Genomic DNA, 16,200 nt, shown 5'->3' with positions numbered 1-16,200 from the left:
TCATATAGACATTGCCGTAATGATGCTCTAAAAATCTCATACAGTTGAAGCAATGGATTGCCTAAGAAGACCCTTGGAAATCAAGGACCACTACAAGGCATAGGCCTTTTTCCGACAAAAATACCGAACTTTTTTACACTAAAAAGTTTTTTTTGACGGGGCATTTACGTCGCTATAAGCATTGAAAAAGAACGGTCGCATCGCTATATAGCGACACTAATAAACATCGCTATATAGTGACACATTGGTAAACGTCGCTATATAGCGACATTGGTAAATGTCGCTATATAGTGACACTTAACAGAAGCTTTAAAAAAACGTTAGTGGGGCTAAACAGGGCCACAACAAGCCCTATTTTGCCCCACTAATGTTTTTTTTAAAGTAATTACAAAAGAATGTTGTTTGTTACATTCCTCTACTTCCAGATAGTCCAAAATGCCCAAAATTTGACCCAATGAAAAAAAAGAGAATATTGAGCCTATGCTGGAGTCAATCTGCAGAAAAACTTCCCAAATCAATGACCTAGGAATCTCAAGCGAAGACAGTGGGAAATGCTCTCCAAGAGTGCTCTAGAGTGAGGACAAAATCATAAGAAGATGTGGAACTATCTCTGCAGAAGTAGAACATGACTCTGCATGCATACGTAAATACATGCGCTTGCATGCATGCATCATGCATACACACATACATGTGCATGCATGTAAGTATGGATCCCGTATGCATAGAATCATATTGTCACTCTTTGCGTAAGGGGGATGTTAGAATTGATGGAGAGTATTTGAAAAGTGGTATGTAGCAAAACCAATATAAAAGTGTACTAAGGCACATCTGAAGTACACTTTGGCTGCTTTATTGCCCTTGTTACGTTGTAGTGACTACTCTTGGGGACCATAATCTTGTGAACTATTATTTTGAATACAACATAAAAATTTTGATGTTATATAAAAAGTGCAGCGCACTTGTCAAAGTTGGATACAAAAGACTATAGTGCATCAGGTCATAATGCACTTTCACATGTCTCCTTGAATATCACTTGGAATGTGTGAGTAACATGTTGCAGTAGGTCTAGCTTTGGGAATACGGGGACCATAATCTTGTGAACTATTATTTTGAATACAATGTAAAGATTTTGATGTTATATAAAAAGTGCAGTGCGCTTGTCAAAGTTGGATACAAAAGACTATAGTGCATCGGGTCATAATGCACTTTCACATGTCTCCTTGAATATCACTTGGAATGTGTGAGTAACATTTGTTGCAGTAGGTCTAGCTTTGGGAATAGGATTCCTCCTTTTGCAGTCATTACATGGTAGGCATCTTCCTTAACCTTGAGATCATATGTAAATCAGAGTCGACATAAAAAGATCAAGCATTGCTAGTAATGGCTTCTGCAACTCAAAATAGTGAGGGGATGCTTCATGATAACACGCTTGCTATGTTGTAGCAAGGGGAATGCTATTATGTAGGTGATTCAAGACACTATAAGAAGCATAACATTTAGCATTTGGGCCACCTTCTTTTTTGTGTTGTGATTGAGGTACACTCATCCATGTGTTTAATTGAAAGGGACACCATCAAATGAGTGGTGCATGTGAAAGAATTGAAGGAACCTCCTTGAGGTAAAGGGGCCTAGTAAGGGAGACGAATTCCTCCTAGTATGGCATTCAAAGTAGGAGCGAAACGAGGCTCTCCATGTCATTATTCAATTGTAAATGCCACTCTTGAGACCTTGATGTGCTGCTTCCCTTTGCTGGCATTTATGTTGCTATTACTCATTGAATAACAGCATAGAACTGTGCACATGGACTAGAGTAGAGAAGGTGGCCACTTGTGCCCACCATGTGGTTGCAAGTTGCCCACCAGAATTCGACCACCACTAGGTTGAAAAGCCAATAGAGGTACTCTCCTGTGTCGCGCAAACGATGAGGTAAGACTTTTGTAAATTCGTCACACCAAGATCGAGGTGCCACGAGGTACAACCATGTTGTAGAGAAATGAGAGGCTGAGGTGGTGCTAGAATGGAGAGTTGTTGAGGGAGGTGAGTGAGGAGGTGCACAAGATGAGCACTTATTATTACTGGAGGATGATTAGGCAGGCAGCATAGTGGACGTTTCTGTTGAGCCACGTGGCAGACTGTAAAAGGCAACCCCAAACCCACACGGCTAGATCGTGCCTCCCCTGGTCTAGTTTCTCTCCCTCCTGTGTTGTTAGGCAGGGAGCAGAGTGGCTTGGAACGAGATTCTGCGTGCCGAGCCTGACACAGTTGTCATGGCTGCGTGCGGGGTGGTAGGTGGGAAGGGAAAATGGTTGGAGTATACGTGTGAGGCATGTAGGGTGAAGGAATGACAAAATCATGGAGGGTGAAAGGCTTGGAGAGAGAAATAAGGCTTTTTAATCTCCAGAGTCTTTTTTTTTTTGGTTAACAAAACAATGGCGACGTCAAGGTCCTGGCTATGGCGATCTCCATCTCAAGCTCTTGGCTATGGCGATCTCCAAGCTCCTTTCTATGTCCACCTGAAGCTCTTGGCTATGGCGACATCCAAGCTCCTTCCTACCGCCATCTGAAGCTCTTGGCTACGACGACTTCCACGCTCCTTTCTTTTCTCTTGGCTATCGCCACTTCCACACTTCTGGCTATGGCGATCTGAAGCTCTGCCTAATCCAATCGCCATCCCGACTTGGCTATGGCGATCTGAAGCTCTGCCTAATCCAACCTCCATCCCGGGCTCCCTCTTTCCCCCTCTCCCGCTCTTTGCCTGCTCTTCCTATCCTTTCTCGCGTCACTTTCCCCTGCCTTTTTTGCTCCTTCCAAGCGATGTTTCATCCCTCGCTCTGAGTCGCAGTCCGACTGCCTCCGACCTCTCCCCCCCTCGCTCGGAAAATTCGGGCTTCTCAAAATGTAGCCCCGAGTTTCTTTCCACCAATTGTGATTTCGCTCCCATTGATGCTGTAGCCCCGCCTTTCTTTCTGCGTTTCCACCAGCTGAGAGTTTCGCTTCGAATGGTGCTGCACTAGCGCGGAATTCAACGGTAAAAAAAAAAGAGACCTTGTGATCCCGACACCTAGGCGTCGGCCTTTGAATCTTCGGTTTCAAACTTTGAGACACAAGCGCGCAAGTTCTTGTTGTTTTCACATGCAACAGGCCGACTAGGTGACCGCGCACAGTGCGCAATTTTATAAAATATGAGCTGCTTCTTTTATTGTCCCCCTTCACAAGAACCTCCCTCCTTTGACCTCAGCTAATTGCCCGCATTACTGTCGATTGCATTTTTCCCCGTGTTTCCCGATTGCTGGGGATTCGCTTCTGCAGAAAGCAGTTGCCAGTGATTAGTTTATCACGTCAAAACTTCAACTTCTCTGCGCTGCATGAGAAATTTACTCCGGAAGCTAGACGACTTTTTGGTTGAACAGCCATGGAAGCGAAATCTGACAGAAAGGCCTTACCTACGGACGTGAAGAGTGAGAAGAAAGGGTACCCTGTCACCGCCTCGGATTACAAGCTTTTGGAAGAAATTGGGCGAGGAGTTAGCTCTGTAGTGTATCGAGCGAAATGCATTCCGTTTGGCGATTACGTCGCAATCAAAACATTGGATCTGGAAAGGTGCAATAGCAGCATGGTGCGCTCCCAACTCTATCACTTTTCTTGTCCTGTGCACAATTTTGCGGATTCTTTTATTTACGTAAATGGCTGCCCTTTCATAGATGGATTTTGGTTTGGGCATAAAAAGATTTTCTGCGTACTGGTGTAGAGGGACGGTACTATGAGAATATGTCTAATCATGATTTCCAGCCGTTAGGCAACGTCACTCTCGACAAACAATCCGAAAAGAAAGGAAATCTGTTAAGTACTATAAATTGCTTTCCGTGCGCCACAGCAGCGTCTTCGCTTCCCGCTATCAGCCCTCAGCTCATGGGTCGTGTAGACGACCTGCGATAGTTCTGGGCATTTATTCTTGGAGTGGCCGACCTGTGGCAATATGCTCAATATTCTTGGAGTGGCCGACCTGTGGCAATATGCTCAACATATTTCATTGCTCCAAACGGTGCTGCTGCTGTTTAATTTCAAAGAAACCTGCTTTGGTCATCTGTAAACGACCACATTACTAGAGGTCGCCACATGAAGCCTTAAGAGTGGGAAAGGCATCAAAACCATAAAAACATATTATTCAAAACGAACAGCTTGTAAGTTAATACTACAATGCCATTAAGAAGTAGTTAGTCAAATAATTTAGATTGAGGATAGAGCATGTACCGATGCATGTGTGTCAGGTGAAGAATCTTGTAGAGTGGGATCATCGAAGCACTGATCCCTTCTTCATCATCTCGAATCAGTTTGAATGAATGAATGTAAGTGGTCCATAGTGATGGAGTAGGTTTGGGAGTCCGTCACACAGATCTGGACCTTGATGACATGTTACCCTAGCATGGTTGTGTGGAGTGGATGGCGGAGGCCATTCAAAGGAGTGGTGTGCACTACAGGAGCAGGCACTTGTGCAAGGCAAGGAAGAGGCTTGTGCTGTCCACCGGAATACAAGGTTATTGCGTGGGTGAGAGAGTGAATGCTGAGAGTAGTAGAAGCTAAGAGAGAGCTGAGATCTGACTGAGAGATAGAGCTGAGAAGTGAGCTGTGCAAACTGCACAAGAGAACTTCAAAGAGCTGATCAAACAGTACCCAAACCTTACTCTGTTTGCTGCTCCAACACCCTGCTGAAGGGCTGCATGCACTTCTCCCAGAGATGGCTGAACTGTTGGCCAAGGAACTGAGGCTGATTAGGGCCAAAATAGGGAAGGCACAGAGGCTGCTCTGAGGGCTGAAGGAAAACTGGTGGACTGCTGAAGGCTGGAGGGAAACTGGATGAGAAATGAGAGCTGCAGGCCCCCTTTATATAGGGGGCTGTGGGCTGAGCCAACCAGCCCCAATCGGCTTGGGCTGGCTGGTTAAGCCGTTTGCCCCATAAAAGGAAGCCTAGGAAGGGCGGCACAGGGCAGCCTTAAAGGCAGCACTTCCCGAGCCCATTCTTGTCCTAGCCCTGAGGGGCCCTTCTGGGTTCCTATCCTTGACTGAGACCTAGACCTATCTAGAATCCTAAGACGGAAACACTAACTTATTGTTATGCAGTGGGTACTATAGTGAACAAGGACTAACTGTATGACTTGACCTAAAGCTGAAAGACTGTAGCTTGTGCCTGACTCTCCCTGGACAAGGGTTCACAAAGGGGTTACAACCTACGACAAAATCTCCTATTAGGGAACTATAATGCACTTGTCGATGTAGCCAGTGTGTGTCAGGGGTGCATGTGACATTCCCTCCTTAACTTGGGGGTAGGTTCTTTGCTTCCAAGTAGTCCGCCAAAATTTGTGGGAACTCCTAGAAAAAATCTTTGTCCAACCACACTGCTTCATAAATACCTCGATCACGAAACTTGGTATAAAACTCCCGGATCCTCAATACTTTATGAACAAATGAGCTACGTCTTCAGCGCTGGCCGTATGCTTGCAGGGAATAATACAAAATTTACTAAAGCGATAAATAATAGTAAGACATTGAGGGTTACGTGTACCTATGGATGCTAGAAGTGGTTCCACGAAGTCCATGCTTATGTCCTGGAAAGGACTGTCTGGTATTGGCAATAAGTCAGCTTCCTTTTTGTGGGAAGCCTATACCTTTTGGCATATCTGACAGTTTTGAACATAGCCATACACGTCCTTCTGCATCTTTGGCCAATAGAAATAGCGCTCCAACTTCTCCAAAGTGCCATTGATACCTCTATGACCACTTGTAAGGGTGTTGTGGGCATCATGAAGAAGTAACTGCCGTTTGTCTTTGAGCACACATAACCTTTTCTTATAGAAAAGCCAACCGCCCTCTAAATGAGTAATGGCATGGAGCAAGAGTCGTGGCTAACTGGAACTGTGTGCCAAACTCCGCTAGATCCGCGTACTGTGCCTTCATACTATCGAGATCTTTTCCCTGAATTTTGAGCACAGTGGCCTTCTCAATGGCGTAGGCGGAAAAGATAAGGATATCATCTAGGAAAAGGAGCAGGCACTCACGAATATAATCTGCAAATACCTGAGACATCATCTTGTTGAAAGCGGGTGGTGCATTCCTTAGATCAAATGGCATAACTACGAACTTGTAATGAGCTCGTTCTGTCCGAAAAGCTGTCTTTGGAATATTAGCTTCAAAACCCAAACTTGATGGTAGCCACTCATGAGATCTATTTTTGAGAAGTACTTTGCACCATTGAGTCTTTCCAAGATATACTCGATGTGGGGCATAGGGGAACTTGTTACTTATTGTAAGTTTGAGTTTTGTAGTCAACACATAATTGTGCTGACTTATCCTCCTCCTCTACAAAAAGAATATGTGCAATGAATGGCGAAGATGACGGTCGTATAAACCTTGCGCGCAGTTACTGAGACAACTCTTGCTCTAACTCCCCCTCCATAGACTTGGAAAGTCGAGACATAAACCTACTAGGAGGTGTGGAGTTCGGAGTCAAATCGATGCGATGGTCTTTCGGTCTAGATGGAGGTAGCTGAGGTGGCAAATCATCCTAGAGCATAATGTTGGAACTCCTGGAGTAGATCAACCATTGCTTGCTCCATCGGAGGAGTGGCTTGAAGTGAAGTGATCTGGCAATGGACATAAACAAGTGCACACCGTGCACCCTTGCAGACGGCATGACCTGCTTGGATATGAGATGTTAACATCATCCATAGTATGCTCCGATCACCGCGTATCACGGTGGGCTCAGGTAGACATTCCACAATCGTGAAGGTATCCTTCCGCCAATCAGGAGTCGACACATGTCGCACCCCATCAAAGGTGTCAGTATAAAGTCCCGCGTAAAAACGGCCTTCTAAATTGAAAAAGTCAACTGTATGGCCTTATGCATGATGTGTGTGTGCAAGCCGGGTGTGAACCTCCATTGCAAGCTCGTGAGGCACCAAAGTGCACCCCACTCCCGATTGTCTTGGCAAGCTAAGGAGAGATGGCATCTTCTGAATCCCCGATATCGCACAGGACAATGAATTGATGCCCTTTATTTGTGCCATACGTTTGAGTAAAAGCCTTCTTTTAGTCTGAGAGGTCGCCCTCCTTTTAATCTTGAAAGACCACCAAGGGAACGACGTTCAAAGCAAGCAAGACTGCATTAGTGGCTGAGGTTGATGGTGGGGCTAGAAGAGCTAATGTAGTGGCGAAGGTAGAAGTGGACGCTTTCGCAGCCTTTTCGGCAAACCACTTAAGGCATTCCTTCTTGCCATGCCCAGCAATGTGCCCAGCAATGTGGTGGCAACGAAAGCAACGATGTTCTTGGTGGTACTGCTTTTGTTTGTCGGGCTGTAAGTAGCCTCCTGTAATGCCCGTGTTAGCCTTCTCATTGGAGTCATCTTGGGCTTGGACTCCTTCTGACAAGAAGATTGGCCGTCTTTCTTTTGGTACTGGTTGTCCTTCTGATGATCCTTTCCTGTTGGGTTGGTTGACTACTATGGGGCTTTGGAATCCTTCTGGGCATGCTTGGGGTTTCCCTTGTTCAGCATCATTCTTGATTCTAGGCGAGAGTCAACGTCTGCTCGTGATCGAGCGGGTTGAAGTTTCGGACGGAAAAAGGAATCTTCGTGTCCAATCTCCTAATGAATTGCTTTAATTTATCACTCTCAGACATGCCCAATTGTTGCGCTAGTGTGATGACCTCGTTACTGTAAGATAACACAAGCAACCCATTTTGGGAGGGACGAGAAAACTCATCCTCCAGGTTAAGGATATTCTACGGCCGTAGAAAACGAGCTTTGAGATCGGTAACAAATGTTGACCAAACGAAATTTGTCTTATAAGTTGTTGGGTCAGTATGCTTACTAGCCCAATGTTGCCACCAGGTAACCGCCTCACCAGAGAGATGAGGGGCTGCTAGGTAGACTTTTTCTTGCTTATCTTGAATTTGCACTAATAGAAAATGAGCTGTGAACTAATGAATAAACTGAAGGATAGTTGAGTGGTCACACATACCATCATACTTAATAGAATTTGGTGTGGACCGGGTGAGTGGGGTTACCTTTGTCGAGATGAAGTTGTGTGCTGCCGCGCTCAAACTGGCCTGCATAGTGGCTTACATCTGTTTGTGTTGTAGAAGCATCGCCTCTTGGTCTAGTTTTTGTTGCCTCTCTGCTTGGGCAAGCTGTGCGCATCGCAGTGCCTCCTCGTTTTTGCGTTTCTCATGCATCAACAAGAGCAGTTTTTCAAAATCTGTGGTTCCTCTTTTTTCAAGAGGTTTTTCTGCCTCTCTTTCTTCAAGACGTTGCCTTGTCTGGTCTAGCTGTCTTCTGCTTTCTTCCAGCTGTTCTGCATGTTCTTCAACTTGCTGTAGGAGGATCCGATTGTGTTCCAGAAGATTCTCCATCATCTCCTGAGCACTAGGCGCATCATCCTTCTGGGCCTGCTTGGGGTTTCCCTTGTTCAGCATCATTCTTGATTCTAGGCGAGTGAGCGCCTGATCGAGCGGGTCGAAGTTCCGGACGGGCGCTAGTGTGACAACACAAGCAACCCATTTTGGAAGAGACGAGAAAACTCATCCTCCAAGTTAAGGATATTCTGCGGCCGTAGAAAATGAGCTTTGAGATCAGTAACAAATGTCGACCAAACGAAATTTGTCTTATAAGTTGTTGGGTCAGTATGCTTACTAGCCCAATGTTGCCACCAGGTAACTGCCTCACCAGAGAGATGAGGGGCTGCTAGGTAGACTGTCTTGCTTATCTTGAATTTGCACTAATAGAAAATGAGCTGTGAATTGATGGATAAACTGAAGGATAGTTGAGTGGTCACACATACCATCATACTTAACAGAATTTGGTGTGGACCGGGTGAGGGGGGTTACCTTTATCGAGACGAAGTTGTGTGCTGCCGCGTTGAAACTGGCCTGCATAGTGGCTTACATCTGTTTGTGCTGTAGAAGCATCGCCTCTTGGTCTAGTTTTTGTTGCCTCTCTGCTTGGGCAAGCTCTGCGCGTCGTAGTGCCTCCTCGTTTCTGCGTTTCTCACGCATCAACAAGAGCAATTTTTCAAAATCTGTGGTTCCTTTTTTTTCAAGAGGTTTTTCTGCCTCTCTTTCTTCAAGACGTTGCCTTGTCTGGTCTAGTTGTCTTCCGCTTTCTTCAAGCTGTTCTGCATGTTCTTCAACTTGTTGTAGGAGGATCCGATTGTGTTCCAGAAGATTCTCCATCATCTCCTGAGCACTAGGCGGAAGTGTTGGAATATGAAGCCAAAGTGAGTCTAAAATGAGTGTTCTAGGTGTGTTTTATAGTCTAGTGAGTCCTAGACATGCCACGTGTCATATTGGGAGTTATCCATATACACTATGGCTTTCTAGAGTCTAGTGTCACACTATATAGTGTTGTACTTGTATATTGTCTATTACATCAGTCAACATCAAGCTCTTTGGTATCGTGTGAGTACTTGTCCATTGCTTTCATTTTCATTTCATTTCATTCCATTGTGCTTGTTATCTTTCCTTTCCATTCCTGGTGTTAGCATGCTTCTCTCCCTACCACTATGATCTTTCATGTGGTATCAGAGCCATGTTCCTAGCCTTGCTCTCTCTTTTCCTTTTCCTTCCAAGAGGTTGAGGTGAGGGAGGCCAATGAAGCTACTTTACCTCCTCCTCCTTGGAAGGCTGCCCTCTTCTCTCCTTCCTTGAGCTCTCTCCTCCACGCCATGATCTGCCACCTCTCTTCTCCTTCCTTCAGCTACATCTTTCTATGACTTGCAGACGATGTGACGCTTCTATCCGGATCTAAAAGCAGAATCACGGCTTTGTGTCTTCAGCAAAGTTGTAGAGGACCTTGAGTACTACAAATTTCGTTTTTACATCATTGCAATCCGAGTTTTCTGTGAAAAGTTACAGCCCTTGCAAGAAGTGACGAAATTTGTTTCTGTGCGCGAATTTTGTTCTGGAGCTCAATGATTTGACAGCCCAAGCATGATGCAGCTAGCTCAACTTGGAGCTGTTTATCCTCTTAATTGTTGACCTCTGCTCCCGCCATTCGCTCCTTCTACCCGACATTCTCTTGGAGCTGTTGCCTGCAAGTTGGTGCCCGTATTTTGCCCATCATTCTCTTGGAGCTGCTGCCCGCAAGTTGGTGCCCGTATTTTGCCCGTCATTCTCTTGGAGCTGCTGTTTGCCATGAAGTTCCAAACTTGCTTCAGCTCAAGAAGAACTTATCAAGGTGATCTTTCCATAGTTACACTTGCATTTCTACTCTTTTTCAGCCATGGAGTCTTTCAAATCAACTACCATTTCGTTCGAGAAGTTTAATGGTAAGAATTTCCCTGCATGGCAAACAAAGATGCGTCTTGTACTTATGAAAGATGGAGTGTGGAATGTTCTGCGTGGCAAGGAGAAAAAGCCACAATCAGATGAAAAGAAAATTGCATAATGGGAGAATTTGAATGACAAAGCTCTTTCTCTCATTGGTTTGGGGTTGGGTGATGACGTTATTCATCATTTTGATTTTGATTCCACTGCTCACGACTTATGGTTCAAAGCTATGTGCCACTTCTGGTGGCACTTGCTTGCAAACTTCAACTCCCTTTGCTTTTGTACCTCCCAAATGTGCCTTGATATGCTGCACACCTCCACCAAATTCCAGCCCGCAATAGTTGCAAACCATGCGCTTTATCCCTGAAGTGCCATAGGAGCCCACAACAGTCACGTGGCTCCAAGTTGCATCACGTTGTCTGCCCATTGCACAAGGGGAAGAGACTCCGAGAGAGAGAGAGAGAGAGAGAGAGAGAGAGAGAGAGAGAGAGAGACCAAGAGCTCTCAGCTAGCACAGACAAGTCCTCGAAAAATGGTCGTACAATTGCCCCTACGGTGAACGTACGGCTGTATTTGGCTGCAATCAATGAGCCTCGAAATAAATTAGCTGCTACTAAAAGCAACGTGCAAAGCATGAATAAAAGTACAGGACAAGTCTTGACTCATGAGAATGAGAGGTCAAGGCGACGTGCATGCGTAGGACGTACGGCCGTACGGACATACAGACATACGAGGAGTACGGATGTACGGACGATGGGGATTGAGGGTTGCAAGCAATGTATGGACGTACGGACGGGGATTTCCAGCAACGCGTGATGGCAACACTTGCTTCGACTGTTTTGATGCAAATAGGGCCGAAATATGACCTTAGGGCCTTTTGCCCTAAAAACCACAAAAACGCGTTTTTAATTTCCAAACATTTGGCAATGTTTGGAAACATTTCAAAAAATAAAAAACGCGTTTCATTGCAACTATGGTGAGGAATTAGCATTATGCACCATAGAGAGAGAAAGGAGATGAGGGTAGAGAGAGAATAGAGATGACCACCGATTGAATCCTTGTCCCCACTGAGGGCCCCTTCCCCCAATCAGGGAAGAATTTTATTTAATACTTGGAGAACTGAAAGATACAAATAACACTCTTTGAGAGAGCACGGAAACACGGTTCTGAAGAGTACACTGTGCACACATATTGTAGACCCAATGACCTGAGAGGCAACTCCAACCAACACTGAGACCTTGATGCTGTCCACACTTACGATTTGGGGCACTTGTGCAAGGCAAGGTGTGCTATCCACCAGAATACAGGGTTATTGCGTGCGTGAGAGAGTGAATGTTGAGAGTAGTAGAAGCTGAGAAAGAGCTGAGAAATGACTAAGAGATAGAGCTAAGAAGTGAGCTATGCAAACTGCAAAAGAGAACTTCAAAGAGCTAATCAAACAGTACCCAAACCTCACTCCGTTTGCTGCTCCAATACCCTGCTGAAGGGCTGCATGTACTTCTCCGAGAGAGGGCTGAAGGAAACCTGGAGGAGTACTGAAGGCTGGAGGGAAACTAGATGAGAAATGAGGGCTGCAGCCCCCCTTTATATAGGGGGCTGTGGGCTGAGCCAACCAGCCCCAGTAGTCCGGTTTGGGCTGGCTGGTTGGGCCCTTTGCCCCATAAAAGGCAGCCTAGGAAGGGCACAGGGCAGCCTATAAAGGCAGCCCTTCTCCAGCCCCATTCTTCCTCATCGTCCTAGCTCTGAGGGGGCCCTTATGGGCTCCTATCCTAGGCTGAGACCTAGACCTATCTAGAATTCTAAGAGGGAAACACTAACCTACTGGTCTCCAGTGGGTACTAGTGAACAAGGACTAACTGTATGACTTGACCTAAGGTTGAGAGACTGACCTACATAGCTTGTGCCTGACTGTTCCTGGACAAGGGTTCACAAAGGGCTTACAACACATGACAAAATCTCAGGGAACTATAATGCACTTGTCTATGTAGCCAGTGTGTCACAGTGCACCCAAGTGCAGGGGTGCATGTGACATTTCCCTCCTCCTGGTGGTAGGTTCATTGCTTCCAAGTACTCCGCCAAAATTTGTGGGAACTCTTGGAAAAAATCTTCGTCTAACCACACTGCTTTATGCATACCTGGATCATGGAACTTGGTATAAAACTCCCGGATTCAGCGTCTTGACCCATGCTTTCATTTGTGAAGAAGGATCTGCTCTAGTTGCAAAACTTGGGTGTCATCAAGGATTTCAGGTTGCTGCTCGTCGAAAATCTCGGTAAGAGGAGGTCCAAAATACGGCTTCAACCAAGCTATATGGAAAACATTATGCATTGTCCAACTATCCATTGATCTTTTTGAAAATGGGGAATGGTCCAAATTGCCTAAAAGACAGCTTAGGGCATCGCTTGCCCAGCCTCCTTCAATCTTTGCTTGATGATTCTTAAATACACCCCTTGACCCTCTTTATAGTGGACATCTTGTCTGGACTTGTTGGCCTGGCGGGTGTGCGTTGCTTGGCGATGAGGTTTTTGAGGGTTCAATTTCAGTGCAACTGGAAAAGAAAGGTGGACCCTTGCTTTGTTCGATTGGAGGATGCAAGATCAGATTTGCAGCATGATGGAGGAGTGGATGGGCCTGCAGGGGGTGGATATTGGGCTCAACCGTGGCAACTCAAAAACTTTCTACCTAGGTTTCCCCCTTGAGAGACTTGGCATAGGTTATGCTAGAGGCGTCATACGCCCTGGATGGCAGATACATTACTCACATGTCACACATTGATCGCTACACCAATGTGTAGCCAAATTGGGGATTGAGGTGTCCTTCATGGTGCAGTGGGCCCTCAAGATTGGCGTGGAACTTGTTATGCCCTTGATTCGGTGGCGGACGGATGCGGACTACTCCCCATCTAAACCCCCTTCGAAATCTTAGAAATCAGATACAGCCATGCATGCTCCTTCGGACAGCAGAGCTTTGTTCCCTTAAGCCTCTTCTCTATGAGCTAGACACTAGTAAGTTGGAACGTGCACGAACTCCATGACCCTACACTTCAGCAACCATAGTACTTGATCCTTTAGGAGCTTCAGAGAGCAGTGGTTGGGAGATCGGTGGATTTGCTTATGATCCGAGCATATGCTTTCAACATCAGACATCAGAAGGTGCCACCATCTTTTGCCAGGGAGAGACCAAGAGGTGTGGTCTCCCGCAGTAGGCAGAACTGGGGGAGTTTGCATCTCGTCTTCATAGGTAGCGATAGCTATTGTTTTTGGCTAGGGAGAGGTGATCACTAGTAGGGTAGTGTGGATGAGGATCACCGCTGGGAATTCCAAGATAGGCATACTGAATGTCTATGCTCCGGCATGTAGGCAGCAGCACCCAGCTTTCTGGAGACATTTAATGAAGTGTCTTCAAGATGTAGACTCTTGGATCGGTTGAAGGGGACTTCAACAACCTGGAGCACGCGGAAGACAAGTAGGGAGACACGTCCTTTGCAGAGTTGCCGGTGGCAAAGAGGAGCATTGGGGAGCAGTTTATCTTTACGGTTTGCAGTAGAGACCCTTAGAGAGAGGCGGAACTCTGTAGGCTTCTAAGAAGCCTTATTTGTTCGTTTGGCCAACGCAGGCACAATGGTCTCATTCTTGCTCACATGCTTCCTTTCTTCTTTATTTCTTGTTTTCTTTCTCTTTTGTTTATTTGGCATATTTTAGTAAGCACTAGGTTTGCCCAAGAGACTCCCTGGGTCTTCAGAAACCTAGTATAGCTGCTTATGCTTGGGCACTGGTGATGACATAAGTGTTGCTTTGCTTGCTACGCATGTCTCCCTTGTGTTTTTCAAAATAAATTATTACCTCTATTTTCTTCTCTTTTATTTTCTTGTAGAATATTGGACTTTAGAACAACACATTTTTTAAGTTTGTATGATTGGATATATTGTAGTCTTACAAAGGCATATAAATAATTGGAGTGGGAGGATGATCCGGTAATGCTGAAAAGCCTAAAGGAGCTCAAAATCTCATGTGGCTACTCTAGTCAGCATGTTGTTGAAAGTGCTCAAGAGAGGCCTACTTGACTTCTTCTACATCAGTATGACATTGCTCCACACATGCATTACAAATGCTTTTGGGACAAGTTTTGGGGACCCTTTCAATGTGAGAAGGAATCTTTACTTAACGTGTCCCGTGCTATGGCCAGAATGTGCAGTATATAGAAACTGAAACCTCAGTTCATGCTTGTTTGTTCTATGTGGTGCTTGTCTTCTAGTTGGGCTGATTCAATGGCGTGCTTACTCATGTAGTTGATACCAAGGGGTTCAAGAATAAAGAATCAGTTGGGGGCATAGTTCGATTGTCATTGGGCATGCTGATTGCTATGTGTATGGAGGTTTGAAAAAAGCCTTTTTTGTTTGGGTGTATGATGGCCAAGGTAAACTGGAGTAACCTTCACAGTGCACACGAGATATATATTGATGGAATTGAAGGAAAATGAAAATGTTGATCTTCCTGTGGCTGAAGCTAGGCTACAAGGCCGAGTGTGGCCATATTAACGAGGGTACCATATTTTCTGGATTACAAATATATGTGAGGCTTTTAAGCTTTATATTTTAAGTAGCCAAAATTGACTTGAAATCAATTGTGCATAGCCTCAATGCCAGCTACATTCTTGATGTGATCTATAAAGAGACAAGTGATGTGTTCAGAGTGAATTCAGTGCCATTAGCACCATTGTATTCAGGTGGGTGTAATTACATAATGTGCGGACTGAGCATTTTGTCCACATACATTAATATAAGTGTTTTGATAGATGTATATGCTCACAAGCATAAGACATACATGTAATGTGAGCATGTCTAGATGCTTATATCCGTGTGCATGTTTTTCCTATAATTTAATTTATTTTTTTGCATTGGTTTTTTAGAATGAAATACAAATCAACAACCCTGATGTGTCTGATTTCTTTCCAGGATGACATACGTAGGGAAGCACAGACTATGAGTTTGATCGACCATCCAAATGTGGTTAAAGCTTGTTGCTCTTTTGTAGTGGATCATACCTTGTGGGTAGTGATGCCCTACATGGCTGGGGGTTCATGCTTGCACATTATGAAAGCTGCATATCCTGATGGTTTTGAAGAACCCATCATTGCCTCTTTTTTAAAGGAGACTTTGAAGGCCTTGGAATATCTTCATCATCATGGCCATATCCATCGAGACGTAAAGGTTTGCAATCATTTCTTCATGTTAATATTGCTAGGTTATCAAAATTATTCTTGAGAACCCAGGTTGCAATTCCTCTTGATTTCTCTTTGTTTTTGTAGAAAGGACAAGAAGGTTGTGGTTATTGTTTGATCTACATTGCCTTTCCTTTGCCCCTCCTCTAGTGTATTGTTTGTCTTAGAAATGACACACACGACTTTTTTTTGTAAAAAAATTTGTAGACAAGGAGTCTATTCATTCTTTGGAAGTTAGTTGGCAGTGTGGCATGTCAATTGTTGTATTTTCTTCCTCTTTGGCGCCGCAACTACATAGTCTCTTTTCTAGTTTCTTTAGTCATAGGTAGAATATAAAAACAATTTACACAAGTGATCTTAAGAACTCCAAAAAGAGATCCCACCAAAGACTTTACAGTTCCTGTTTGTCCATAAAGTCCAGAGTGCCCAATAGTGAACCCAAATAAAGAAAAGATGAAACTCTGGTCATCAATTTAGCAGTGAAGGGCAATTAGAGATGTTGGTATTATGCACCTACATGTAGATGGTTTGAGAGTCTAGGCTCCACGTGGATAGATTAACCCCCTTTCAATATAGCATTGCGGCCCCTTCTATTCTGCTCATGTATCACAAGGTCAACCACGTAATCTGGGAGGATCTCTTACAGCTATACATATTCGGTC

At 44.8% G+C, this 16,200-nt stretch overlaps 1 protein-coding gene across 2 annotated transcripts in view; it reads left to right on the top strand.

The window, feature by feature from the left end:
- The first annotated feature begins 2,464 nt into the window (after positions 1 to 2,464).
- Positions 2,465 to 16,200, top strand: part of LOC147901799 (uncharacterized) — a 91,656-nt gene continuing 77,920 nt past the window's right edge. For both annotated transcript variants that reach the window (XM_087374509.1, XM_087374508.1), the window contains exons 1-2: positions 2,465 to 3,616; positions 15,273 to 15,527. In XM_087374509.1, coding sequence (XP_087230635.1) covers positions 3,413 to 3,616; positions 15,273 to 15,527 — 459 coding nt within the window. In that variant the 5' untranslated portion in view covers positions 2,465 to 3,412. The remainder of the gene's footprint in view (positions 3,617 to 15,272; positions 15,528 to 16,200) is intronic.

Source organism: Dipteris shenzhenensis, chromosome 5 (assembly GCF_047967505.1).
Source record: "Dipteris shenzhenensis isolate YYH24624 ecotype China chromosome 5, Dip_SZ_1.0, whole genome shotgun sequence".
In the NCBI taxonomy this organism is placed as follows: Eukaryota; Viridiplantae; Streptophyta; class Polypodiopsida; order Gleicheniales; family Dipteridaceae; genus Dipteris; species Dipteris shenzhenensis.
Note: the sequence above shows the minus strand (reverse complement) of the source record. Positions and strands in the feature narration are given on the sequence as shown.